Source organism: Chionomys nivalis, chromosome 8 (genome assembly GCF_950005125.1).
Source record: "Chionomys nivalis chromosome 8, mChiNiv1.1, whole genome shotgun sequence".
Classification (NCBI taxonomy): domain Eukaryota; kingdom Metazoa; phylum Chordata; class Mammalia; order Rodentia; family Cricetidae; genus Chionomys; species Chionomys nivalis.
Window position 1 is genome coordinate 3,434,573 of NC_080093.1, and position 27,689 is coordinate 3,462,261.

The 27,689-nt window shown below is 38.4% G+C and overlaps 1 protein-coding gene across 3 annotated transcripts in view; it reads right to left on the reverse strand.

Annotated features, from left to right (window-relative positions):
- The window catches only part of Atrnl1 (attractin like 1), a 548,573-nt gene that overhangs the window by 381,013 nt on the left and 139,871 nt on the right, over window positions 1-27,689 (reverse strand). For all 3 annotated transcript variants that reach the window (XM_057777516.1, XM_057777515.1, XM_057777517.1), the window contains exons 22-24: window positions 18,315-18,409; window positions 16,602-16,680; window positions 15,066-15,223 (exon numbers count right to left, since the gene is read on the reverse strand). In XM_057777516.1, coding sequence (XP_057633499.1) covers window positions 15,066-15,223; window positions 16,602-16,680; window positions 18,315-18,409 — 332 coding nt within the window. The remainder of the gene's footprint in view (window positions 1-15,065; window positions 15,224-16,601; window positions 16,681-18,314; window positions 18,410-27,689) is intronic.

A 27,689-nucleotide genomic window follows, 5' to 3' on the forward strand; every position in this document is an offset into this window, starting at 1 on the left:
TTAATAACATTAATTAGTAATACCTAAGATCATATACTATTTGGGTTCCATTAGTATTCTGAATCATCATCATTTTATTTAAAATTATTTTTATATCTTTGATCATATTATTTCCTCTACCTCCCAGATCTTCTCACCTCCCTTTCCTCCAACCTCACATTCCTGTTCTTTATCACCCATCTCTCTCAAAAAAACCAAAACAACAAAAATAATGAAAGATCAGTAAGACAAGAGATAACACGCACACACAGACACACACATGCGCGCACGCGCACACACACACACAGGAGCACGCTCACACACACAGGAGCACACAGACGCACACACACGCATGCACACACACACACACAGGAGCACGCTCACACAGAAGAGCATGCATACACACATAGGAGTATGCACACACACACACACACAGGAACATGCATACACACATGCACAGATACCACAGGAGCACGTTTTGTGTTAGTTGTCTTGCATTGTGTTATGCTTTTTGGTATTTTTGGTTTTTGTTTTTCATTATTAATCTATTTTACATTTTCTATCCTAGATTATCACCCAAAATACAAATTACATTATTACACTTAATCATCCTGGGTTTTCTTTAGTGAAAAACATAACATAGAGATTTATTCAATATGGCCACAATGGTAAGAATGACAAGGAGATCCTGTGACACTCGTCCTGACCCATCTTCAGGGTCTTGAAATACAGAGGCAAGAGATTTGCAAGACTAAGCCATCCAGACACTATGGTTCCTGACAACCACAGTCCTGGCTCAAAGCCTCCCAGGCAAAGTCAACAAATCGTTCTCCTCCTCTGATCTCCCAAGGTCTTCACCAATCCCTCTCCCAGTTGTAGATTCCCAAGGAAATTCTAATCCCTTGGCGTCCAGTCTTTCAGAAATCTGACTGCCACAAAGTCACAAGTGTGTAAGCTGACTCTTAGCAGACACGACAGAACACCAGACGTCAGGATCCACCCTGCTGGGGACACCCTGACCAGGGCTGCCAATCAACAGCATCCACCCCAGCTGTGTCCACGCTTTAAAAGGTATTTCTTCGTATTTCATGAGTATGCATGCTTGCCTGCACGTGTTTATCCGTAGCATGCAGGCCTGATGACTTCAGAGGCCAGAAGAGGACACCAGATCCCCTGAAGCTGGAGGTACTAATAACATTACTAAAGCTAATTCAGCTCTGACATGGAAGACTCTAATACCACCTCCCAAAAAATAATACCTAAGAATAATGGAAACAAGTTGAATTTTACAATTTTTTAAATTTTGCACATTCTGATTTGGATTTATGTCAGCTTTGTTAGCAAAAATGTGGTGTCCAAACTGGACCCCAAAATGGCAGTACTGGTGACAATTTCCTAAAGAGGGAGACTCTGATCAGGGACATAGACAGATTGCTACTGGGTCCTCAGAGCCTAAACACAGTATTTCTCAGGAATCCCTTATCCAGCGTGTTTACCAGAAAAGCATCTCTACTACAGCAGGAAGCTGCTCACCAGGACCTCCCCTAATCTCCCCAAAGGGCACCACTTATGGCATGGCTGTAGGTATGGGTCAGTCTTCACAGCCAGCATCTGCTCAAGGACCCCACCGTGTTGACGGCCATCTAACCAACCAGTCCACTGGCTGTACACTGCCACCCACTCCGACCCGCTCTGCAGAAACAGTCTTTGCAGTCTGACCCCCAGCAAACCTTTCACTCCACACACAGGGGTCTAGTTCCATGGTTTCACCTTGCCCTCACTCACAAGACTCAGAAAATGTTCTCCGAAAGTTTTCACAATCGTAGTACCACATATAAAAATATACACATGCGTGTAAATTCTTATCGGTAATTTAATAGTAAAAACAATAGAAATATTTTATACATCTTAGTGTTCAACCTCACCATTAATAAAAATCTATAAATAATCACATTATCAGCAAAGTGGTATTTCATGTTGGATTATTTTCATATCCTCATGCCCTTCTTACTGAAGGAAACTTTCTATTCATTCTTCAAGTTCATACAATAATAAATTTACTTCATGGCTTAGGAATAACTGAAATAAATCATATAAAATGCCTTGAATATTTCCTGGTGCACAGTGCTTGGTTATAAATTTGAATATATACTTCAACTGAATCAATTGTTTTGAGATATGCATGCGAAAAATAATTTACCAAAAATGCACACAGATATTTGCTCTGTATTATTTAAAACAAAAAATAATTTTTCAACAATAAACAATGAAGCATTTAATCTGATGAAGTTATTTTAGTATTAATATATTACAAAACTTATATAGAAAATAGTAGTGATACTATGATATCTAAAAACTATAGGAGCTCTTTAAGTGAAACTATAAAAGGAGCTAAAAACGGTGTATAGGATTATACAGATAGTTGAGGAAAATACATTGAAATTTTAATGCATTTAAATTAGCAATTCTTTTAGCCACTATTCTAGAGAAGTGGATAATTTCTATGTAGACTTGTTCCATATATGTAAAAGTTGAAAATGTTCTTTGCAAGGCACTCCCGGTGGGAAAGAGATTCTAAGCTTCCCCTGTCTTATCTAACAAAGGCAGCCAAGGACAGTAAGCAGCAGCAGCAGCCTTAGATAAGGAGCGGGGCGTCCTTTCTAAGAGCTAGATAGTAAGTGTTTCAGCTTTCGGGGTGACACACCTGGGTTTGCTTGTTTACTTTCACATTTCAGCTCTGTCACTGCAACCTAAAGTCCCAACCCTCTCACCCTCTGGAGCACCAGATGCTAACAAGACCAGACACAGCCGCTATGAGGAGTTTGCTATTTCTCCTGGCTACAGGCACCACGAGGAGTTTGTCTCTGCTAACTATTTCTCCTGGCTACTTGTATTTATATTTTCTAGTTAACACAGTCACTGTTACTTCTTGGTTTATAGCAGCTCAGATTTAAGAATGAAAGACCTGAAGCTTAATAGAAAAAAAACATTTTAAAAAAGAAACAAAAACTTCTGTAGCTCATAATAATTGATAACATAGCCACTAACAATAATTTTATTGCTGTTCTTTCTGGAGCAAATCGGAATTAATATTTTGCTGTGGGAACTCCTTCAGCCAATAGCCTTTAAGATACTAGCCCACTTGGCTGATGGATTCGGTTCCAGTTCCCCGCTCACACTGGGGACTACTGATCTGTGAGTCTACCCTAAATAAAGAAACCTTATTTATTATACTCCATTCTGAGCTACCGTGGGGGTATTTTATTTTAAGTTGCAATAATATACACGGGAATTTATTAGCACACTTGATCACAACTCTGTTTCAAGCCACACACCTATCATGAAAAGTGTGACTTCAAACCTGACTTACCCAGAAACACGTCCTCCCACTCATTCATTCCCACACAGTTCACGCTCTACATCCGAAACGCTAGTACGCTTGGGATGGAACAGTACAGTCCTCAGGCTTGGGAGTCTGGTCTTTCCAACCTTGTGTGTATCTTAACCGTCATCAGTGAAGGGAACCACTAGGCTGGGGTGGAAACTAGAGCCATGAGCTGAAAGGTTCCTAACATCATTCCCATAAAAATAATAAAATCTAAATTATGACCTCAGTTTGCAGATTAACTTAATAGTGAATTAGCAAATCTCATTTACTCAGGACCAGGCAATTTAGAACCAATCAGATTTAATTTAATTTAAACTGCAGTATGTAAACGTTGATCAGCAGCATTGTTGCCAGGGAGTGCAAACTACTGAAGCCCAGTGTGCTCTGTCTGTGCCTGAACTAAGTCATTACAACTGCTGGAGCCCAGTGTGCTCTGTCTGTGCCAGAACTAAGTCATTACAACTGCAGCTATAGCAAAATCTGTGTCAGCATCAAGACAGGCTCAAATAGTATACTATAACTCATAAAAACCAGAGGTGCTAAAGCAAGCATCTCACTGAAGGAACTCATGATAATCAAATCAATAGCATGACCTCAAGCATCCTGGAGGAAACATCTCAGTTTGGTTACCAGATTATCAGTAAAATCATCATAGAATACTGTCATGGAATACTGTCATAGAATACTCACACTTGGATTATTTTGAGGAATTCCAGTATGATTTTGACAGCATAAAGCATTTTATACATACAATTAAGAATATTTATTTAAAATTATAATGCTTTGTATTAAACAATAGCTAAATAAATTCATATAATTCAATTGCAGTGAATCTCTGTGACGAAATTAAAATTTAATTTAGTATGTAGAGACAAATATGTAGTTAAATTGCCTCCACTTGTAGATATTAAACACTTAATGAGAATAAAATAGCTTACTGATTTATAGAATAATTTATATTTGTGTACAAATAATACGATTCCTAACATGTAAAGTACAAATAGGGAGGCAAAGAAAAATATTCTAGTTAGTCATACAATTTTTGGTACAGTGCTCACAAAATGGCTAAAGCATAAAATGACCATTTTTCAATCTTCATAAACAAAAACAGCCTACAAATTTTAACAACACCAATGCTCACAGCAAAATGCAAAAGTTGTCTTTTAATTTAATAGTAACTATCACAACCTTTACACACACTGAGAGTCTAGGCCACAATTAACAGAGTGGTTAAATGCATCATTAAAATGAGTATGGTTTGTGGATTATAAATTATTAAAAGAAAAAATGTAAAGATATCACAGAGAAAAAGAACAAGACCCATGAGAAATCAAAGAACGTTTCATAATACAGCTGTGGTAAAATCTGCTTTACTGAAGAAGAAACTATTTTTTTTTTTTTTTTTTTGGATTTTCAAGACAGGGTTTCTCCATAACTTTTGGTTCCTGTCCTGGAACTAGCTCTTGTAGACCAGGCTGGCCTCGAACTCACAGAGATCCACCTGCCTCTGCCTCCCGAGTGCTGGGATTAAAGGCGTGTGCCACCACCGCCCGGCAAGAAGAAACTATTTTAATGAGATTTCAATACTAAAACTTAGTGTAATTTCAGTGGCGCTTTCCTATATAGCCAAAGGAGGTGAAAAAATCTCCCACTACCTACTCCTAGCGCTTCCGCACACTTCCGCTTCTGCCCTGAAATACACTCACATGTTAAAGGTCGCAGAGGATCCCCTGGGTGAGCATTGAGTGAACGTGTATTGTAAATGGGCACCACCATGCCAGGGACTCCCAGCACTCATGGGGAACTGGCCAAGTTCTTTCCGATATGTATCAGAGTAGGAGCGTTTCGGGGTTTTCCCTGAGCGTGAGGGTCTGGGTCTGTTTATGAGCGATTGATGAGTGTACAAAGACCAGAAACTGTTGTTTTCTCCTCCTGGATGTTTACAACCTGAGACTGCCCCCTACCAAAACCTCCTCCAGAGACTAATGTTGGCAGATATTTCTTTGGACCACCAGCTCACGAATAGTAATATAATATAATATAATATGATATGATATGATATGATATGATATAATATAATATAATATAAATAATAATAATGACATGAAGACTTACTAGTTATGAAAGCTGGGCTGATGGCATGGGCTTATTTCTAACTAGCTCTTATAACTTCAATGAGCCCATTTCTATTTCTGTTCATCTATGTGCTGCCACAATACTTGCAGCAGTCACCTCTCCTTTTGTCTCTCAAAATATCTGCCACGTTCTTCTCAACATTCCCCAAATCCTGCTTAGCTATTGGTCGTTCAGATTTTTATCAAACCAATCAGATAGCACTTTGGAAAAGACACATCTTCACAGTGTACTAAAACATTACTCCAGATTTCCCCTCTGTTGTCTAAATGAAAAGGAAAGGTTTTAACCCTAATACAGTAAAATTATTCACAATAAGAACAATTACGAAGAAAGGGCGGAGTCGGAGGGACACCATGGATCTGTCACTGGAGACAGACATACTGGAACTTTGCTGGTAAGCCACAACATCGTGGTGAAATACAGATTACTAGAAATGGGTTAAACTAAGATGTAAGAGTTAGCTGATAAGAAGTTAGAGCTAATGGACTACAGTGATTTAATTAATTAATACAGTTTCTATGTGATTATTTCAGATCTAAGCTAGTTGGGTGGCCCGGACAAACAAGCAGCCTTCCTTGCAACAGATGAGAAATTGAAGGGCTGTTGGTAGAGTATGAGACTTTTAATCTCAGGGTCGTGGGTTCAAAGCCCATGTGGGGTACAATATGTGTCTAGTCTTTCCCTGTCCCGTCAACCAGCTCCCAAATCACAACACGGAGACTTATTATTAATAATGAAAGCTCAACTGATAGCTTAGGCTTGTTTCTAACTTAACCCATTTCAATTAATTTAGTTTCTGCTTCATGGTTTTATTACTTTATCTCCATAGTGTGCTTCCTGCTCACTGTGTGCCTCATGAATTTCTTCCCTTTATTCCATTGTCCTCTCTGCCCAAAAATCCTGCCTAGCTAACGGCTATTCAGATTTTTATTAAAGCAATCCGAAGGACACATCTTCACAGTGGACAAAAAGATAATCCCACAATAGAATAGCCAATCCCTCCCAATTTCTCTCCATAATACAGATATTGGGTCCTGGGTTGCTGAGTAGGACAGCCCCTACCTGACCCGTGTTTGTTGTAGGCCCCTCTAGGAGGGGTAGCAGGCCCTACCTGATTCCTGCTTTACTGTACTTGTGTTTGTATGTCTGCCTTTTCATTTGCTCCACTCACAAAGTCAACTGAATGATTTATTCACGAAAGCAGCATTTAAGCTCTCATAACCAATGAATTCTAAAAAATGACAGATATCTAAATAGAGTAATTTCAATGGCAACTGAAAAGTCAAGCACCAACAGAAAAAACAACGCTCCAACACTGAGCAAAAACCTTGGCAACACTAGTTCAAGGATGACGGTCCCATAAGCTATGACAGCGCAGGGTGAACCACTGAACCAGGGAGGCCATTCCACAGAAGTCGGCCCATAAAAGGTCTATTTTCAACTACAGTGCACTCCCAACACATTGACTGATTAAATTCATTCCGTTCTGAGGACTTAAGGAATTAACTGGAATTTTACATACCAGTTTCAATTTCTTCAACCTTTTCTTAGGATAAAATCTTCTAGGTGTGATCCGGTGTTACCGCACCTGTGAATCTGTGGCATTCAGCTTCACTGTCTTAAATGTTCAAAATGCAAGAGCTACAGGGTCACAGACTGGTGTCTATGATGCGTTAGTTATGCAAATGACCGGCGTGATGATTAGCTTTAACTGACACAATGTATAATCACATGCTCACGGTATCTCAATGAAGGATTGTCTAGATTGGGCAGACCCGTGTGTGCCTGCCTGAGGCAGACTGATCGAATAAAACTGATTCATTTGGGAAGATGCAGCCACTAGGAGCACCATTATCTAGGAAGGGGGTCCTGCAAGAGGTAAGAAGGGGACACCGAGCACAAACAAGGAAACGAGAACAGAGCGCTGTGCACATGCCTGGTTCGCTCTACTCTTGACCATGGACATGATGGATTCCAACATAAACTAAACCTGGAAGAGTAACCCGAAGTTGCTTTATGTCTGGGTATTTTATCACAGGAATGGAAGTGAAACTGGGACAGCTGGCAACATAAAAGGGGTGGGTTAAGAAAACAGCTGGGTAGTATGTATTATATAGGCCAGAGTTGACTCAGAAGTTTGAAAAAATATTTCTCCAAATCTAAAAAATCTAGGTAGAAGGAATTTCAACACATAACACTTGAACGTATCTCATTTCATTTCTTGAATGTATTACTTTTCAGTGTGGTCTTCTGGGACAGAAAGTTTGCTAAAAAAGTTTCCAATTTTCCTTACATTAAAATTAGAAATAGTCATATTGTAATGTTGTATTCTCATATAAATCTTTAGATTACCTGTATGTACAACTGATCTAGATTTTGTTAGGGTCTGCTTTGTCAACTACAATGATGAACTGCGAAGATGTTTCTTCACTTCCTACTATTTGGCCACTTATCTAAACTCACTCTATGTAAGCAATGTTCTCGCCCTCCTCTGAGGATAACTTCAATTCCCACTCCCTGAAGCACAACTGTGTTGACACAAAATTTGGAGTGACTGTTAGCTACCACAAATGGACCATTTCCTTCTGGTCTCCAAGATTCCCGATACAAAATGCACAGTAATTCACATAGGTATTTCTTTATGAATTGGTTCTTTTTATTTCCATTGCTTTCATGATTTTATTTTTTTATTTTATTTTTGACAATTTAATTATGGGACTCGGTGGTGGAGGTGTACACCTTTAATCTCAGCACTGGGGAGGCACGGGCAGGCATAGGTCTATGAGTTTGAAGACAGCCTGGTCCTCAGAGTGAGTTCCAGGACAGCCAGGGTTACACAGAGAAACCCTATCTTGAAAAACAAACTAAAAACAACACACACAAAAAAACTTAATTGTGAATCTGAGAATGCCAATCAGTGGCTTTACAATATTTGTGATTCATTATATATATTGAACACACAGGGCTCACATATTTGATGAATTATTTCTTCACATTTTCAACTAAAAATTCTTTTTCCTATAATTTTGACACTCCAAGGACCCAAATCCTGTGACTTTTATTGCAAACAGCAAGCATAAGACGCGAGGTGGATGTACCAATAAAACAAAGACACATTGCGGCAAAGAACCCTATTATATAACATCCTAAGGACAAAGGGAATCTATATTTGGAAAATATTCTATGAATTATTTTCCATAATAAACAATGCATTCGAAAACACTAGAACACGTCTATTTTGACAGAAGCTACTATTATAATCAAACATGGCTATTAAAATAGAGAAGGAAAATTATTCATATGATTTTGATAAGTCTTTTATAATTTTATTTCTACAATGAGAACAAAAGCAATAAAAGTAGACTAGAGACTTTGTAATTCTGGCTCGAAAGATAGTAAAGCAATTCTTTGTTAAATTTTTAATAAAATTTTGTGATAGCAAGTGTGATAAACAGTACTAATTTTCAGCAAGTCCTCCTGTACCCCAGTAAGTAGAATGCTCACACTATATTATGCTGGGCAATGTGACTTGCTTTGACCAACTTAGCTCAAATGGAATTTTTAAGGTTCTTCTATCTGCTGTCAACACATCATTTCTGAAATTGAACAGGACCTTGGTCTGTGTCCCAGACACCAAGTACATGGACCAGACTCAGATGCAAGCCCTGGTGTTTCCCCAAGCAGAGCTGGACTGCAGTCTGAAAAGAAGCTGATCTTATGTTTAGCCTTGATCAAATGAACTTACAGCAGACCTGCAGGTACACAAAGGTGGTAAGAAAGAAAAAGGAAGTAAAAATAACATGCAAAGAAGAATAGCAAGAGAAAAGGCATAGCCTAAAGCTTCAGGTCAGATAGGAGTGTCCGCCGTATTTCATTAAGAATATCTTTGTACAGATATTTGTGTTTTCCTTCCTCAATTTCTTTATCATCTAATGTAACATCATTTAAGAGAATTAAATGGCTATCATATTTAAGGTTGACATACTAAAAGAATGAGCCTCGGGGGCATTGCTACCTATTTAAAAGTTTATAAAGCATTTGCCATTGTACAGGGGATAGTTACATCATGTTAGCCATAATTATGACCTAATTATACATACAATGCATTTACAGTTATACAAGAGATAGTTTTATCATGTTAGATATAATTATTACCTAGTTATTCTTTTTATTTGGAAAGTAAATAGGATAAGGCATTATTGTGCGTCAAGTTGAAATGAGGCAGACTTGAGGTGGCTATTCTTGTTTGTCCATTTGACTACATCTGGAATTATATAAAAACTGAAGGCTGGGTAACTTGTGAGCTCTTTTTCCTTAGTTAATCATTAGAAGTGGGAAGACCCACCTTTAATCCTATTGTTTTGAGGTGGAAGATCCACATTTAATCTGTGCTTCTGCTAGCAACAAATACAGAAGACATGATAAATGTGGACTAAACAACCATGGGATTCTTGAACCTTCCCTGGGAGGCAGTCATTGTCAGACGAGCTGGACCATATCCTCTAAGTCACTGTGATAAACCCCTAAGAGATAGATAGGTAAGCAGGTAGATAGGTAGATAGGTAGATAGGTAGGTAGATAGGTAGATAGGTAGATAGGTAGATAGATAGATAGATAGATAGATAGATAGATAGATAGATAGATAGATTCTATAAGTTCTGTTCCTCTAGAATACCCTCACTAATATAGTTCTCAAGTAAATTAACTCCAAGTCCTACCTTTGACAAAAGAAAAAATAATTATTTCAAAGCAAAGAGGAGGAGAAGGGAAGAAGGAAGAGGAAGGAGGAAGAGATGGAGGAGGAAGACAAGGGAGGAGGACTCAAGAGGTGGCTGTGGTGACAGCAGCTGTTGATCTGGCAGCAGCACAGAATGGCATACAAGTGATGTGGGATTCCCCTCCGTGTGCTGTGAATAAGTTTTATTACCATTGGTTAGTAAAGAAACTGCTTTGGCCTATGGCAGGGCAGAATATAGACAGGCTGGAAGAGATGTGGAGAGAGAGTAGGCGGAGTCAGAAAGACACCATGTACTGAAGAAGGAGAGACACTGGAACCTTACTGGTAGGCCACAGCCTCATGGCAATACATAGATTAATAGAAATGGTCAACTTAAGATGTAAGAGTTAGTTAATAAGAAGCCTGAGCTAATAGGGCAAACAGTATTGCAGTGAAGATAGTTTCTGTAATTATTCAGGTCTGGGTGACCAGAAAACAAAAGCGTGGTCTCCTCAGTGGGAAGAAGACTCCTGTAATCCCAGCACTTGGGAGGTGGAGACAGATAATAAGTTATCCAAGGTCATCCTCTTATCATAAAGGAACCCAAGGTTAACATATGCATACATGAGACTCTGACCCAAGAAATTAGGACAGGGGGACTTCAACTATATTCCATCTAAGAGAAACCTATTTTAAATATAAAGGTACAAATAACTTAAAAATAGATGGCACTGATACGTTATTGTTCAAAGAAAAGCAAAGGAGACCCGAAGTTGCTGTGTACACGGGAGAACAGATCTCAGCACAGAGTGTCACTGTGAACTGTTCCTCTACCGTAGCGGGAAGGACAGGCACCGGCCTCTGCTGTGGTGTGAGCTCAGAGAACCAAGTTCAGACGGGATGTTTCAGTGCTGCTACATTTCCTTACACTATAATATTCACTGAACAGCTCACCACATCCACGGGACAATAAAGAATTGAAAAGACAACAGAATGTGAGACCTGCCTAACCTTGGAACGGGTGCTGTCCTACACACAAAGGAAGCCACGCAGTTAAATGTATTTTGGTTTCTCACCCCAGAGACAAGGCATCACTTGGTTTGGGATGCTGGCCTGTGACTCACTACGCAGCACAGGCTGACTGCAGACTCTGATGTCCTCCTGTCTCCACCTCCCATGTCTGAGTATAGACACGCACACCACACCAGATAACCAAATTTTAAAAGGGGACAAATGAACATTTTCCTAATGATCCACAAATTGCCAACAAGCATTAAAACAAGAAGAATTAATTGCTGGAGAAGAAGTGGACAATAAAGACTCAAGACTCCTGATGGGATGCAGACTGGGACCGTTATGGAATATAAAATGTAATATGTTACATAACCACTTCATCAAACTGGAAAAACATTAAAACTGTACATATGTTCAACAATTGGTTATAAAATTAAAAGTATAGATTGTAGGGGTTAAGAAAAAATATAAATCTCTAATATATAATAAATAAATATATATTTTTATTTTTATATAAATATTATGTGTGTAAATGTGTTTATATATAAATATATTTGTAATGTATATACTATGTATAAAACAAAATTATTCCCCTTACTTAACAATGAACCAAACAGGTTTTAATATGTGTGATCCATACAATACATTGACATTAAATATGACAGCAGATATAAGTCCTAGTTGATATTAAGAAGTATCAAGAGCCCTGAGAGACAGCTCTGAGAAGGGTGACCAGGAATGAGTCTTCCAGGGGCTTGAGCCATCTGTCTTGGCTGTCATGGTATTCAGGGATGAGTAAATTTCAATTAAGCCTCAGAGTTAAAGATTGTGCACTTTACCAAAAATATTAAAATGTAAGTATAGCGAAAAGTGAAACAGTCCTACAAGTGCACACAATAGCACGATTACAGTTCAGATTCGGCTACACTACGACTGAAGATACAGAAACGGATGTGTGGGCACAATAAACTTAAAGCACTGCCCGCATTTCTCACAGCAGAAACAGAAAGAACGCCCTGCGTACGTTTCCACGGCACACCAGAACTACCCTGCACATCAACGACTATACACAAAGTGGAAATGCTGAAAATACTGACTCTTAGAACTTTAAAGTGATTTATGCCATAGTAAATATGGCAAAATTAGCTAGGATTAATTTTAGAATTTACCAAACTTATAAAATTATATCTAGTCTCTCAACATGAAGAATAAGCTTTGTTATCTAAACTCTAAAGCCAGAGCCACTGCAGCTGGTTTACGGAATTCCTGTTCGGTGTTTGAGGTATATGAGGCTTCGCTTCTTTGTTTGTGTGCTTGTTTTAGATTAATTTAGTTATACTTCTTTAAACTCAGAAAGTATTTCACATATTTACAAAATAGCACAAAACAACTAAAAGCCTATGATTTTGTTCTCTCCCCCGCTCTCCTCCCGGACCCCTCCAAATCCCGTCCAACTCCTTCCATATTTGAAATGTGAAAAATAAAGACATAATTCCTTATACTTTAGAAATTCCTTATAAAGACCTAAATAAAAAATCTGTATAACTTGTTCACTCTTCAAAAAAAATAGAAAATGAAGACTAATAAGTGCACCATTTGAAAAATCTCAATATTATTATTTTATGTATAATAACTGAAAGTGTGCTATAGTCCATTAAATAAACATGTGTAAATATATGCATGTGTGTATATGTGTGTGTGTATATATATATATGCTTTAACATATTTCTAATATAACAAGTTTAATAAGGAATGAAAATTAGACTATGTATCATGATTCATTGCAACTGTGATCCAAATTACACTCCTTTGAAAGAGTGAAGTATTTTTACTCACTATACAAATTCTGATTTAACAACCAGAATAGACTACTAGTATATTCTCAAAAGAAAATCTAATTTAGAAAGTTAATTTCAAATCGTTAAATATTCATGAACATTCTAAAGTTACTATGTAATTGGCTTAAAAATAAACCATAATTAGATAACCAAAAACTGAAAAGCAGGAAATGATTAAAAATACAACAGCATCAATTTTAATTACTATGTAGTAAGCTACACAAATAAGCCCTTATTTTTATCTAAATTTAAATAAACCAAGTGAAATCTGATCAATACATATGTTAGTCAATCTTAAATTTACATTTTGTCACTATCAAAATGTATGAATTACATGGAGATATTTCTGGAATTTTTTTGAATGATTGTAGAAATCTCCTCTGTATAATATAGAATACAAATCTCCTACTTTAGTTTAAATGAATAAGTTTACTGAGCAATCATCTCCAATATTTTTAACAGTAAGTATTTACTTTTACCTAAGTGTTAAAATAATTACAAATGAAAACTTCATCAGTCAACACATGATTTTCAAAAGGACTCATTGTGTTCATAAAACATCAACACAGGAATTAACATAAACAAAACATTCAAACTTTTCTAATTGTGATGCATAAATTGACAATTTTAACTCCTGTTTAAATCTCTAAAAGGTTTTAAAGCATAACACTCTAAATGGGGTTAGCATAAATGACTTGTTCAATAAACTAATGTGAATTCAATTTAGTCAAGAATAAAGGAATAAATAAATCCCAAATGTCAAAAATTATTTCATCAAAGTACAAATTAACAATAGCACAGAAACATTTTAAAACGATTCCTAGAAATGAATCTGAAGACTTCAGTAGCCTACAAACCACACTGAAAATGAAGTGCAAGAGAAGTATGTCTGGTGTCTTCTCAGCCATCGTCAGAGAAGCCTCCTCTGCTGCAGACGGGAACACACACAGAGGCCACGGCTAGACATTAGGCAGAGTGTGGAGACCCTACAATACCCAGACCTAAATGAGAGGGCTCCATCAATCCCTTCCCTCAGGCTCAGTGAGCCTTGCAGGTGGAAACAGTTCTATAGCCAGAGGAGAAGGACACCAGGAAAACAAGGCCCTCAATGTCATGTAACAAAGCAATGCAGATCCTGGGGCAGCACAGGGAGCGCAGGGTGCTCTGAATACAGCCTTAGCTCACAGCTCTGTGTCTTCATGGGATTCCTGAGTGTACAGGCCAGTGGGCCTCCTATTTCCTGTGCCTTCTCTTGGGCTCTTTTCCTTCTGTTTGTTTGTTCAACCCAATCTCAATGTGTTTGTTTTTGTTCTATCTCACTATATTTATTATTATCCCTTAGAAGTCCGTTTTTTAATAAGACAGAAAGGGGTCCTAAAAATGTACCTGCCATGGATCGGTAATCCTAAATCTTAAAGGAAAGATAAATTATACCCAGTAGGCACAAAAATTAGAATAAATAAAAGTAAAGATTACTGAAACACATTCAAATTATTTTAAATTGATTTATATGAGCCCGGCGCACTCTTTTTATCCCAGCACTCGGGAGGCAGAGGCAGGCGGATCTCTGAGTTCGAGGCCAGTCTTGTCTACAAGAGCTAGTTCCAGGACAGCCAGGGCCGTTACACAGAGAAAAACCTGTCTCAAAAAACAAAACTAAACAAATAAATAAATTTATATGAAGACATTCCCCATTAATTTAATAACCAGAAAAACCCAAACATCACAGCCTTTGCAAGCTCCATGGCATCTTCCACAATACAGTCTGTACTGAAAAACGTTTCGCATACTCTAACTGGTTTACGGTTCCTGGAGTGTCTTTGGAGGGGTCATTCATCCATCACAGATAATCACACATGATACCTTATGAAGGGTCCATGAATGTCTTACTGTTCAAGGCAGTGGATGGCATGTGCCATCTCTTTGGAAAAATCAATATTCTTTCACCATGAAAATGTTCAACATCATTAGAAATTCATGTCCTTGTGCTTACCTGTATTTTAATAGGCCAGGAGAAGTTGCTGACATACACATAGAATGTGATATTAGGATTGCTTCTGAAGTTAAATTTTTCATAGGAAAAGCTATCTCTGTATTCCTTTATATTTGTCTTAGAAACTATAGGAGTCTCTTCCCCAGATATTGTTCCTCCTAAAATATGAATATGAAGAAATTATACTTAATACTAGAAAATAGGGATCCTTATTAAGTCAAAGAATACAGTGCAGCAAAGTCTGACAAATTGAAATCACAAGAACGCCAGCAATGCCGGTACCGAAACTGTGCCACGTGGGCAGCTTCCCTCCATGGAGGCTCAGCACCTACACACAGGCTTGCCAGAGATACAGTGTGACAGATTTAGTGTAAAGACCACACTTCAAACACTACCAAGCTGTGTCACTGGCCCTGAGACTTGATATTCTTCTGTAATGCTCTTGACCACAGCTGTGGAATCTTTTCTGGTTCCAAAGGAGCTCTACATCCCAGGAAGAAGGAAGCCTTTCCCCAACTAGAGTGCCCCAGAGCTGAATGCCTCCGGGACACATGGCTCCAGAGGGACACACTCTGCTTTACCACTTAAATTACAACCAATTAATCCAACTAAAAACTAAAAAAAAAAAAACCAATTCATTTGCCTTTCTACAAACTGAACCATCCGTACTTTTAAAAAAACAGAAAGAGACCATGAATTTAAAATACTATGCACATGTTCAATTACTAAACACAATATTGGGCACTCAGTAAATGTTTACTGAGATTAACCAAATGGAGCAGGGCATTTCCAATTGCCTTTGCTGGACCTCCACCTTAGTGAACAGTGAAAACCATCAGAATCAGTATACTGCGTAACAGAATGCATTTCCCATGATCTATTCCAGCGGTAGCTTGGGTACCTTCCTAACATGCAGCTCCTCCGAGCTTATTACTTAACAGATTTGTTAAAAAAAATGCCCTTACATATTGATGAGTCAGCATAACAATTTATCTTCCTCATAGTTATTTCTTAAAAATTATTCACTTCAATTTGTGAACTTTGGAACTTATGGAAGACATGTTCATAATACTTTTTTCTTCCTCTTAGCCCTGATGCCACCCAGAAAGAATATACTTCGAAGACAGAAAATGATAGTTTGTTTCTTTTATCAGTAATTACAGAAGAACACTTTTGTTTCATGTAAATATTGGGGTGATAATTAAATTTATAACTGCAATAATGAATTGAATAATTGAAATCTCAAAATCTTTAGACACTAAAGAACCAGTCTATCGTAATTAAAATCGTAGCATTTCATAACACCATTTAAATGCTTAAGTGGTGTGCAGTATTTGTTAGCCTCCTAATTTTAATTGTCTAAGGAAGTTATAGTATTAAGCTTTCAAGTCACTACTTGCTATTTTTTATCAGTAAAAGGGCAGAATGATGGAAAATAATTACATTTTTATTTATTTAAAAGAACAGTAAGTGAAATCAGAACAATTTCCATGCATAAACACATGCAGAAGAGACATGACAGCAAATTCTCTTTACCTGTTGAGCCAATCGACCATGTAATGTTGAGATTAAAGTTGTTGGAAGCATTAATCGAAATGTCCAAATTTTTGTTTGACTATCAAGAAAAAATTAACATTAAAAAGGTGGAAATGTGTTAAATGCGTATTAGCCCACTAATTTGATTTTGTACATTAAATTTACAAAATTGTGTATAATATAGTCAACCAAATAAATACACAATGTTTATGGCTTTTTAATGAAAATTAAACTATGATAAACTCAAAGTTCCTCATTTATCATCTCTAATTAATTTGGTCTTTTGCTTTTATATATTTTCTAAGAAGAAATTGTAAGGACATTGTACTTATAAGGGTAGTTTGATATTATCCCCATTAGTTCAAGATGTTTCCGTTTGTTTGATCTTTGTCATTAGGCAGAGAAGAGAGGGTGTACAAAGAGGTCTGTCTGCCTGCCCTGGAAGAAGGTGAGGTCTCTGTGTCCGCAGTGTGCATGAGTGCTGCAACTTTATTCCTGTGCAGCAATGGCTGCAAGTGCAAGTGCAAGCCTCACTCCATTTTTACTCAGCTCTTCCTGTCGTGGGGGGAAAATGGGAGCTATTCAAAGCTCATAACAAAACGGTCTTAGTTCAACCTCTACAATTCAAAGTTTAGTTACTGGGGAAACACAAGAACCATAACTAAAGCTGCACGCTCGCTCGGGGCTGACGTTCCTGGAGAGCTCTGTAAAAAGCTGTGATTCCACAGCTAATCTAGAAAACAATGACATCAGCCCTGTAGACTGCTGGGGGCGGGGGCGGGGGGGGGGGCTCACGATGCCGTGGCACAGAAGCCCCTCTAGCAATGGTTTCTATGAGAGTGCTAACCAGAGGCAGCCCACAGTGGGTGAGACTGGAATCTGTCCTAGAAAGTAAAAGCGCCGGAAGTCTACAAGTGATGGGACATCTACCTGTTTTATTTCACAGGTCAAATTAAGAAGCACTCATGGATAAGCTGTCTTAACTTTACAGATCGTCCTGGGTGAGCTGTTCTTAATTAAAAGGGATTACACAAGAAAATCTTGCAGTATCCCGGGAGATGCTTCTCATGCAAGCTTAGCACCAGGAAGTATGTCTAGGCTGTTAGGTTAAAAAAAAAAAAATGGATAAGATTTCCTTAAACTTATGTATTTTTTTAAATTTATTGTAGGTAGTGAATATGTGTAATCTTCATAAGCTTGTAGGATTACACGGCTGTGAAAGAGGCGTGTGTGTGACTCAGTAAAACATTAGACTGGGACAAAAATCAATGCGAACCACAGATACGCTTTACTGCAAATGAACAATGGCTTGACATGGTATGTCTGGAATCCTTGCTTCTTAAACGCTATTTTCACGAAACTTAGATGCCCTTGTGATTCAGAGAATTGGCATGTTTGTAACAGAATTTATGCTGATAACTAAACTTAAAACTGGAGAAAATTGTTATTTGTTAGCAAAATGTAAGAACTCAAGGTAAATAAGAATTTGATGAATAAATAAGTCTATGGATATAAAATTCGAGCAAGGAGACTAGAAAACAAAAATACTAACTTGTCGACTCTCAGAATCAAATGCACATCTAAGTTTCATGAAAATAAATCTCAGAGATTCAGCAATTTCTACAGGATTCCTCCTGTGCAATACTTCTGAGGAGTTAAACCAGGACACCTCAGCAGGGACAGCAGCCACCAGAGGAGGCGGTGCCTCCTTACCTGCTCCGGATTGGCGATGAAGTTGATGGCGGTGTGGTGGCGGTCATCTTCCTGCAACAGACTGAAGGTGAACTGGTAGTCAATCAGAAGGCTATCTGTGGGAAAAGGAGAGTCCTGACAGACACTCGAGAAAGGTCTTTACAGAAAACAAGAGCTGGGTGAAAATGCACTGCACATAGTATTAAATTCACCATTAATACTAGCAGCCCACTCAAGGATAGGAAAATACAAACTTTGTCATTAAGCAGCAATAACACATGATCTAGACGGCTCGATTTACTATAAATTAAGTAACAATTAGATTGCACAAGCGATTTTCCCTATCAAGCGGTACAGAAAGCAGTCAGCTGCACAATTCCTCAGGTAAACCAGGAGACACTCCATCTCCTCAGAATCTGAGAAAGCACATTACTGTGTATTTACGGGGACTATGAAGAACTAAGACACTGGCATCTGAAACAGATCTGGATGCCAATAACTTAATAATTGAGTGGACAACAAAACAAAAATATTATAATTCAATATGTTTTGAATTTACACCAATAGATATAAGTTGAAAGTGTCTTCATATATTGAATTATTGAACCATTGTTATGCATCAAGAAAACAAGGTGTAAAGAAATTAAAAAAAAAAAAGAAATTTCAACATACAAATGACTAGTGTGGTAAAATAATAAATTATAACAAATTGACAAAAAAAATCCTGGTAAGTAAACCTAGATATTCATATAAAGAATTATGTATGAAAGATAAATTCATACATAACTAAGAAATAAAATAATCTAATGTCAATCAACTGATGAATGGTAAAATACGGTTTATTTAAGAGTATATTACCCAGGCATAAAAAGAAATAAAGTACTGATATCTATTCTATGAAAAGAGTAAAATTTTAAAATATTACACTAAATTTTCCAAGGTTTTCACAAATGACCATATATCGTATGATTTCGCACACAGATTATATCTGTAAAGACAAATTTGGTGTGGGACAATTCTGTATTCTGTCAATTATGTTTTAAATAAGTGCTGATTGGCCAGTAGCTAGGCAGGAAGTATAGGTCGACAACCAGACAGGAAGTAGAGGCAGGGCAATAAGAACAGGAGTATTCTGGGAAGAAGGAAGCTCTCCCACAGTCCTGTCCAGACACCCAAGAAGCAGGATGTAACCTGCCCTGCCAAAAAAGGTACCAAGCCATGTGGCTAACACAGATAAGAATAATGGGCTATATAAGTTATAAGAGTTAACAAGAAGCCTGAGCTAATGGGCCAATAAGTTTATATCTAATGTAGACTCTCTGTGTGATTTTCTTTGTGATTTACTGGCTGTGTGAACTGGGCAGGACAGAAACCCCAACAAGTAGGCTCTCATGTTATACAAATTCATAAAATGGTATCCAGATCTAAATAAAGGGGAATCAGGTGCAACCATTAAGATGTTGAAGCCTTAACTGGAGAGAATGAAAACAACATAGAATCAGAAGTGGTGGTGCTAAATGGCTGGATACACAGAGAGGCCACCAGGTCATGCACATCAACTTCTACACCAAGGACAGCTCAAACAGTTACTAACAACGACAGCCAGCCAGACTGTTCTACAGGTGTGTGCACATGTGTGTGCATAGCCACACTCACACAAACAAGTCATTTGTAAAGAAATAATAGTTTTTCAACTTGACCCAAAGTAGGGTCAGCTGGGAAACGGGAACCTCAATTTTGAAAATGCCTCCATCATACCGGAAAGTAGGGCAAGTGTGTGAGGGGCAGTCTTGACTAAAGCCTGGTGGGAGAGGATCCAGCCCATCGTAGGCGGTACCATCACCCTCAATGTGGTCCTGAGTCGCACAGTACAGCAGCTGGAGAGGCCATGGACGCCCCGAGCCAATCAGCACACTCTTCCACAGCCTCTGCGTCAGTCATGGACGCCCCGAGCCAATCAGCGGCACTCTTCCACGGCCTCTGCTTCAGGCATGGATGCACCAGCCAATCAGCAGCACTCTTCTCCGGCCTCTGCTTCAGTCATGGATGCACCAGCCAATCATCAGCACTCCTCCACGGCCTCTGCTTCAGCCCCAGCCTCCAGGCGCCTGCCCTCACTCCCCTGGTGACAGACTCTACAACTGTAAGCTACACCCTTTCCTCACTTGTGGTCTTGTCTCTCACAGCAACAGAAGCACTCGCTAGCACAGACACCAATCGCTCTTCCATGACAACAGAGATAAAAAGACACGCTGCAAAGCCATATTACTTATGGAAATGTATACTCAGTAATGCTTTCCAGATTCAAACACGATGATAATAATTTAAGGGGATAATAATACACGATATACTCATGTTTCACTTTAAAAATATAAAACCAAATTTAAATTGCTTACATCTATGCAACAACTGAAGTAAACAGAAATATGTAACTGACACAGAAGACTGGAGAGATGGCTCAGAGGCTAAGAGCACTGCTCCAGGAGATCACTTGCCCTCTACTGGCCTCCTAAGGCACTGCACGCAGATGGTGCACAGACAAACTTAAATGCAAAGCCTTGTATATACATAAAAATAAATATCTTAAGAGGAAATGGCACATAAATAAAAGTCACAGCAGGGAATGAATTATAGACTTAAACTTAGAAAATATAAGGATTATTAAAAAGAAAAAGATTATCTTGTTACGCCTATAGCAAGCTTGCCTGCTGAAGGTAACATAAAGCATCTACAGTAAAAACTAAAATAACAAACCATACAGATATAAACAGCCACAGCTTCCATCTCAGAGAGTAGTTTATTATACTGAGATCATGTCTGACCCAATCCAGAGAGTTCACAAATACTGTGTCACATACAGCTAGGCAGACCAAAATCTGTATATAGAAAAGTACTTGATTTTTGAATATTAAACTATATCCAGAAACCTGATAGCCATTGTTATCATTTCATACAATCCATCTTGAGATGTTTATGTTTTCCGACAACAATGTGTCATTCATAACACAAATAAAAACATTTTATGGTTATAATGTATGTAACTATAATTTATATTTTAAAAATTATGTTCTAGAGACCTTGGATTTTTTGTTTTATCTTGTTAGACTATTAATAAATATAAATATCTATGTATGTTAAATTTCTATTTCTTCTATAGTAATTTATATTGTAGTTTCATCAATTTTTGATCCCCATATTAGGATTACTTCACTGCCTGTGTAATTCAGATATGCAGGAAGTACTGAAATACAGTGTACGGTGTATCAATGCTAAAAGGCTGCCACGAAATGCGAAAACACTTTTAAACTAAAGACTTTAAAATGGAGGAGACATACATTTGGAAGGTCTATCAAATTGTATTTTAAAAGTATACATTATAAATAGGAAAAACACTTTAAATTTACTGTCTTTTTAATTGGCATGTTCATGTTCGCAGAAAAAAATGCCTATCGATAATGCTCCAAAATTTTAAAGACCGTCATAAGCGTGTGTTTGTAGAATAATCCAAACAAACCAATAGCATGCCAAAGTCCTTGTGCCTCAAAAACTATAAAAAGCTTGGAAAGAAATACATAAAAATGAATGAACTGAAATAAGATAGTGGACAGAATCTCACAAACACCACTAATAACTACTAATTCATGCGTACATTCACCTAACTCGTCATTAATCACAGATCTGTCAGATGGAAAAGCATACCCATTCACACCCCTCTCCTGAGGGCACACTTTCCTACAGTTCCAGGCAGTGTGGAGGGGGAATAGACCGCGGGATGACACTGCGTCATGAGGCGTGGCTATTCCCACTCACAGGCCGGCACACAGACTCCTCACTAAAATCTGACCTAATGGAGAAACTGCAGCTGAGGAGATGCCGCAAGTGCCCGCCTGCCTCAGGTCCCAGCGGCCTTCAGCACAGGGAAGAAGAAAGCCTAGGAAGTCTCGGATCATAAAACAGGACGCTCCCTCTGGATTCGCGGTTTAGATCAATATAATGATGATTAACAGCAATTTCCGTTGGGTAGAATCATTAGGGATTTTACTTTGCCCTTTAATCTTTCTCTTTCTAGAATAAATATGCTTTCTTTTATTATTAAAATTTAAAAAGGGATATTTTTAAAGGAACGTACAGATAATATCATTTTCATAAGCACTGAAATTTTAACAAGTTTTCCTACAATATACTTATATGATTAACATAAATTAGCATAGTCACAATCACTTCAAAAAATGGCATCTCGCTTCTAATGTGCATGCTTCTTACACACAGATACAGACTGTCACCCTAGTGTGATGTGATTGACACACAGAGTAACAGAGTAACGCTGCCAGTGTTTGCACCCCCTTCAGCCAGCACCGGATGAGACTCCGTGAGACAAAACAGTGCTAGCTTTTACAGACTGCAGATTTACACTCCAAAGAAAAGGATGAGTGAAACAACCTATGCAGCTTTGATTATCTGATGTCCGCGGTCCATTGCCAGCGAGTTTTACTTGACAAGAATCACATGACCTCCATTCTGTTCAACAGCCTTAACCAATGAACATGCACACGCCTAGAGCAGGGAGCTCTAAACACCTGCCCTACCCTGCATCTGGTGAAGAGCCTACTGCGCACTGGCATCTGCCTTTATAAATTTATTGCTACAATAACGTGATAAAAATATTTTCTCTTGTGCATCTAAACAAAAACATTAAACCTAATAAATGTATGCTCATAAATAATGTTTCTGAGTCTAAGACCTACAATACATTAATTAGATAAATCAATACCAACCAAAAGCCTACAATGAGTTGAATGGGAAGGCAGTTTGTTTTTAATAATACAAACTAAAGCAAAAATTTACTCAGTTACAGTGGAGCACAAAATAGAAAAGTTACAATTTTCAAAATAGGTATCAAGTTAGTACCTCTAAAGTCACCTGAATTCTAAATAACAATAAAAGTAACTAAAAATAAGTCATTTGTTAAAAACTAAACTGTACCAAAATGTCAACTACTTGAAAAAGAGAGAGAAACACGTAACTGCAGTTCAGGTAGTAACATAAAGAACGGGTGGACGCACAGACGATCACAAAGTGACTTATTGAAAGCTAATTAATGCTAGCCTTTCATATTTAGTATCTAAAACTTTCATAGATTCAGTCTTTTCTTTCAAGCTTAAAAGTTTCTCGTTAAAGTGTTAATGATTTTAGAAATTTGTGTAACCCCAAAAGCACCTATCTTTAGGGCAGTGTTTTCCAAAGAACCGAGGACAAATTCAGTCATTCAAAGGACAGGGCCTGCGGGCTTTCTCAGGCACTCTGGCTGAGAGTTTAACGGAGAAGGCTGGGAACCGGGCGGCAGCGCGGAGTTACTTTCAGCTGTGCTGCGGCTTACTGCGCTCGCGGCCTCTAAACTGAGAACTGGCAAGTCAAATTCTGATCTAATCTCAAAAATCAGAAAGTTTCTGTTTGCAACCATTTCCTTTCCAAAGTTTCTAGCTCTAAACTGTGCTAACAATGGCAACACCGCCACCTAGTGGTAAGGACGGTTCCTCCGAGACCATTCCAATAAAACAGTGGCTGTTGATAATGAGTAATTAGACGGCGACCAAATGGGAGTGAGATACACTTTAACCAGGGTGGCAGTGGACACCTGCAACCCCAGTCTCCAGGAAGACAGAGATAATGAGTTTGGGGCCAGCTTACATTACATAGTGGAAAACTAGAATGTAAGTTTATAATTGTATTTCAAATACATGGCACAAAAAGAAAGAATATAGATATCCCACTGACGCACTTTAAATATTGATTACATTTGATATTGAAAATATTTAGATATGGTGAGTTAAATGTTTTATTTAAACTGACTTTACCTATTCCCATTTACTTCTGCATGACTCGGTGTATTTATGACACAGCACCGATTTAAAAGTTAAATTAGCTTCCATCATTAAACGGCTCAAGCAGTCAATGTACTTAAAATTTATAATGAATGAAATATAAACTACATGATATGGGGGCTGGAGAGATGGCTCAGAGGTTAAGAGCATTGTCTGCTCTTCCAAAGGTCCTGAGTTCGATTCCCAGCAACCACATGGTGGCTCATAGCCATCTGTAATGGGGTCTGGTGCCCTCTTCTGGCCTGCAGGCATACACACAGACAGAATATTGTATACATAATAAGTAAATAAATAAACTACATAATATGTTAATAATTGGAACTACTCGTTATTTGGTATCTATAAATTTATACAAAAATAGTAAGAGAATAATTTCTATTTGAGATGAATAGGCAACAAATATGTCTATTTAAAATAAAAACTAAGAAATACAGAAAGATTGAGGAAAGCCACTGACTGAAAATGAAACGGGCCGCACACATATGAATCTATAATTTGAAAACCTACACTAAAAGCCATCGCCTTGGAAGATAATCAGGATAAATCTGAAACAAACAAAAATAATGCAGACACTAGTGAACAACGAGGGGAGACTACGGATGAGGCCAAGGGATACGGCTGCCTTCCCTTCCGTGTGAACTGTAGCCATGGGTAACCTGGTCAGCCGTGACAGCCAATCTGTTATTACTTAAGTACTGTAACCAAGAAATGGAGGGTTTGGAACAGCAAACCACGTAATCTTGACAACTAGAACCGCACACAGACCATCCGTGTCTGCTAAGAACTTAAGAGCGGTTACGACCACACATGCTGCGTGTTCTGTGGATGAAGGATCACACGGAAATGTTTTCTCCTCCCAAATTTGAACCTGATTAAGCCTCTAAACCAGGGATTCTCAATCTCAGGTTGCTATCAGCGCCTGATGATTCCTGGTTCTGAACGAGGCATCCGAGCCTCAGCCTGCCTTCAGTCACTGCCTCCCTGGGTACCTAGGCCCTCCTCCAGCTGCGAAAACAAAATGTTCCAAATATTGCCAAGTGTCTCACACAGTGAATACACACCGAATAATAAGACTTGGAATGTTTGCTGCGTTGTCAATAAAACTAGAAAACTATAAAAGGGTACTTATTTAGAAACTTAGAAAATCATATAAAAATAAAAAATTAAACCAGCACTCGGGAGGCAGAGGAAGAACAATCTGGTATACAGAGTGAGTTCCAGGAGATATAGGGCCGATACACGGAGAAACCTTGTCTCGAAAATCAAAAAGAAACAAAACAAAAACAAAACAAACTTAAATCATAAGTTATGGAAAAATAATGTTACAAAGAAAACTTTGTACCAAATGTGGCAAAGCATCAACATTGGGACAGAGGTCAGTGACAGGACACGGGTCACCAGTCCAAGTAACAAATAAGATACTTGAAAACGGAAAGTTGCCGAGCTGGGAAACAAAGTCAGGAAACTACAGACTGGTCATGTGAAACACAACAGGTAAGCACGAGAATGTTTGTAAACGACGGATTCAAAAGCACCACCACCCCAGACAGAGACTGACGACCATTCTTCGAAAGCTCACAGTGCTGAAGACGTAACTCGGCCATTACAAGCTAGGGTCACACCAAAAGGACAAAAAGTTCACAAGTATTTTCACTATTGTTGCTTTAAAAATAAAAGCAATCATTAACATTTATCTAGTAAATCTAACCCCACAAAACTAAAATATGCACATAGAAATAAATAAAACATAATCAAGGACTATTTTGGTAGAAAACAATCCACAAGAAAGACAGTCTAGAGTCACTAATATTTAAGTAATCCTAAATAAACAATAAAGGTAACAGTCTGCAATATTGAAGTAATATTCCTTGAAAGTATAATTTACTCCAGAACAAAAAGTTTAATATTAAAAAATCCAATAATGAACTTCAATAAATGAATTTAGAAACAAATTTTATAACTCCCTAAGATAGAAAATGGTATAATTTGATGGAAAGAATATTTTAAAATAATGTAGGCACTGCCCTTAATAATGATGTCTGTGATCATTACTATGATGGAACAGGCAAAGACCGAGGGCAAACATCCTGAAACTGATTTGGGAAGATGGTGTCTGGAGAGTAAAGAGCAGGGCACGGCACTGGAAAACAGGCTGCTGCTTCATGCGTGATATAAACTTGACTACAGACTCGTGACTCACTGTTGGTTCGGGTTGGTTTGCTTGTTTCTGTGCTTGCTTGCCTATTCTGTGAAAAACAAGGCAGAGCCCAGGCTGGTCTCAAACTGGTTATCCTCCTGCCTCAGCCTCCCAATGCTGAGGTTACAGGCATGCGCCATCACATCTGGCCTAACACACAACTGTACTGGTAGGCATTTGCCCAGGGAAAGAAGATATCTGTCCACACACTACCTCCATGGGCTTTCACAACAGCAGCCTCCACATAGGGGGCTTGGGAATAATCTAAGACCCATCGATTTCATTGACTCATAAACTAAACTCACCATATCACCAAAGCAAAATAGAAATCCATAGAGTTATCTAATACGAGGGGGAGCATTTGAGACAAAAAAAAAATGTCTTCCTAAAACAAATACTTTCCTAAATAAGAATAAGAGGAATTTCCTCAAAATGATCTGTCATGGGAAAAGACTGCTTTCCTGCTGAAATCTAGAGCAAGACAAGAATACACATCTTGACACTTGCTACATCTTTCCAGCACAGTTTGACAGACTAAAACTACCACACTGGAAACAAGAAAAATAAGGTGATGGAGGAGGGTCATCTTTCTATCTGTTGCTTTCATTGGTTAATTAATAAAGAAACTGCTTGGCCTCTGATAGGGTAGAATTAAGATAGGCGGAGTAAACAGAACAGAATGCTGGGAGAAAGAAGCCGAGTCAGTGAGTCACCATGATTCTCCCACTCCACACAGACGCAGGTTAAGAACTTTCCTGGTAAGCCAACTTGTGGTGCTACACAGAATATTAGAAATGGGTTAGATCAATATGTAAGAGCTGGCCAATAAGAGGCTGGAGCTAATGGGCCAGGCAGTGTTTAAAAGAATTTCCGTGTAATTATTTTGGGTAAAGCTAGCCGTGTGGGCGGCCGGGCACCAGGAACACAGCCCGCTGTTCCTCTTACAACAATAAGGAAAAGGAACCCAAACTCCAAAGGAAGAACCACAACCTATTACTTCTGTTTAAAGACATTCTGACTGAATATGCTAAAGAGACAGGAATTACGAAAGGATGCAGATACAAACGCGACTATATTTATATACAACAGTAAAAGAAAGGATTCACAATAGGGATTGTCTTAATCGGGGTGTCTAGGGCTGTGATAAACACCAGGACCAGAAGCAGCCCGGGAGGACAGGGTTTGTTCTGCCTACACTGTCACACTGCAGCCCACTCTGGAAGAAGTCAGGGCAGGATTGCAGCACAGCGGGAGCTGGAGAAGGGAGCTACGGGAGGTCAAGGAGGGCACAGCTGACTACCTTGCTCAGCCTGCTTT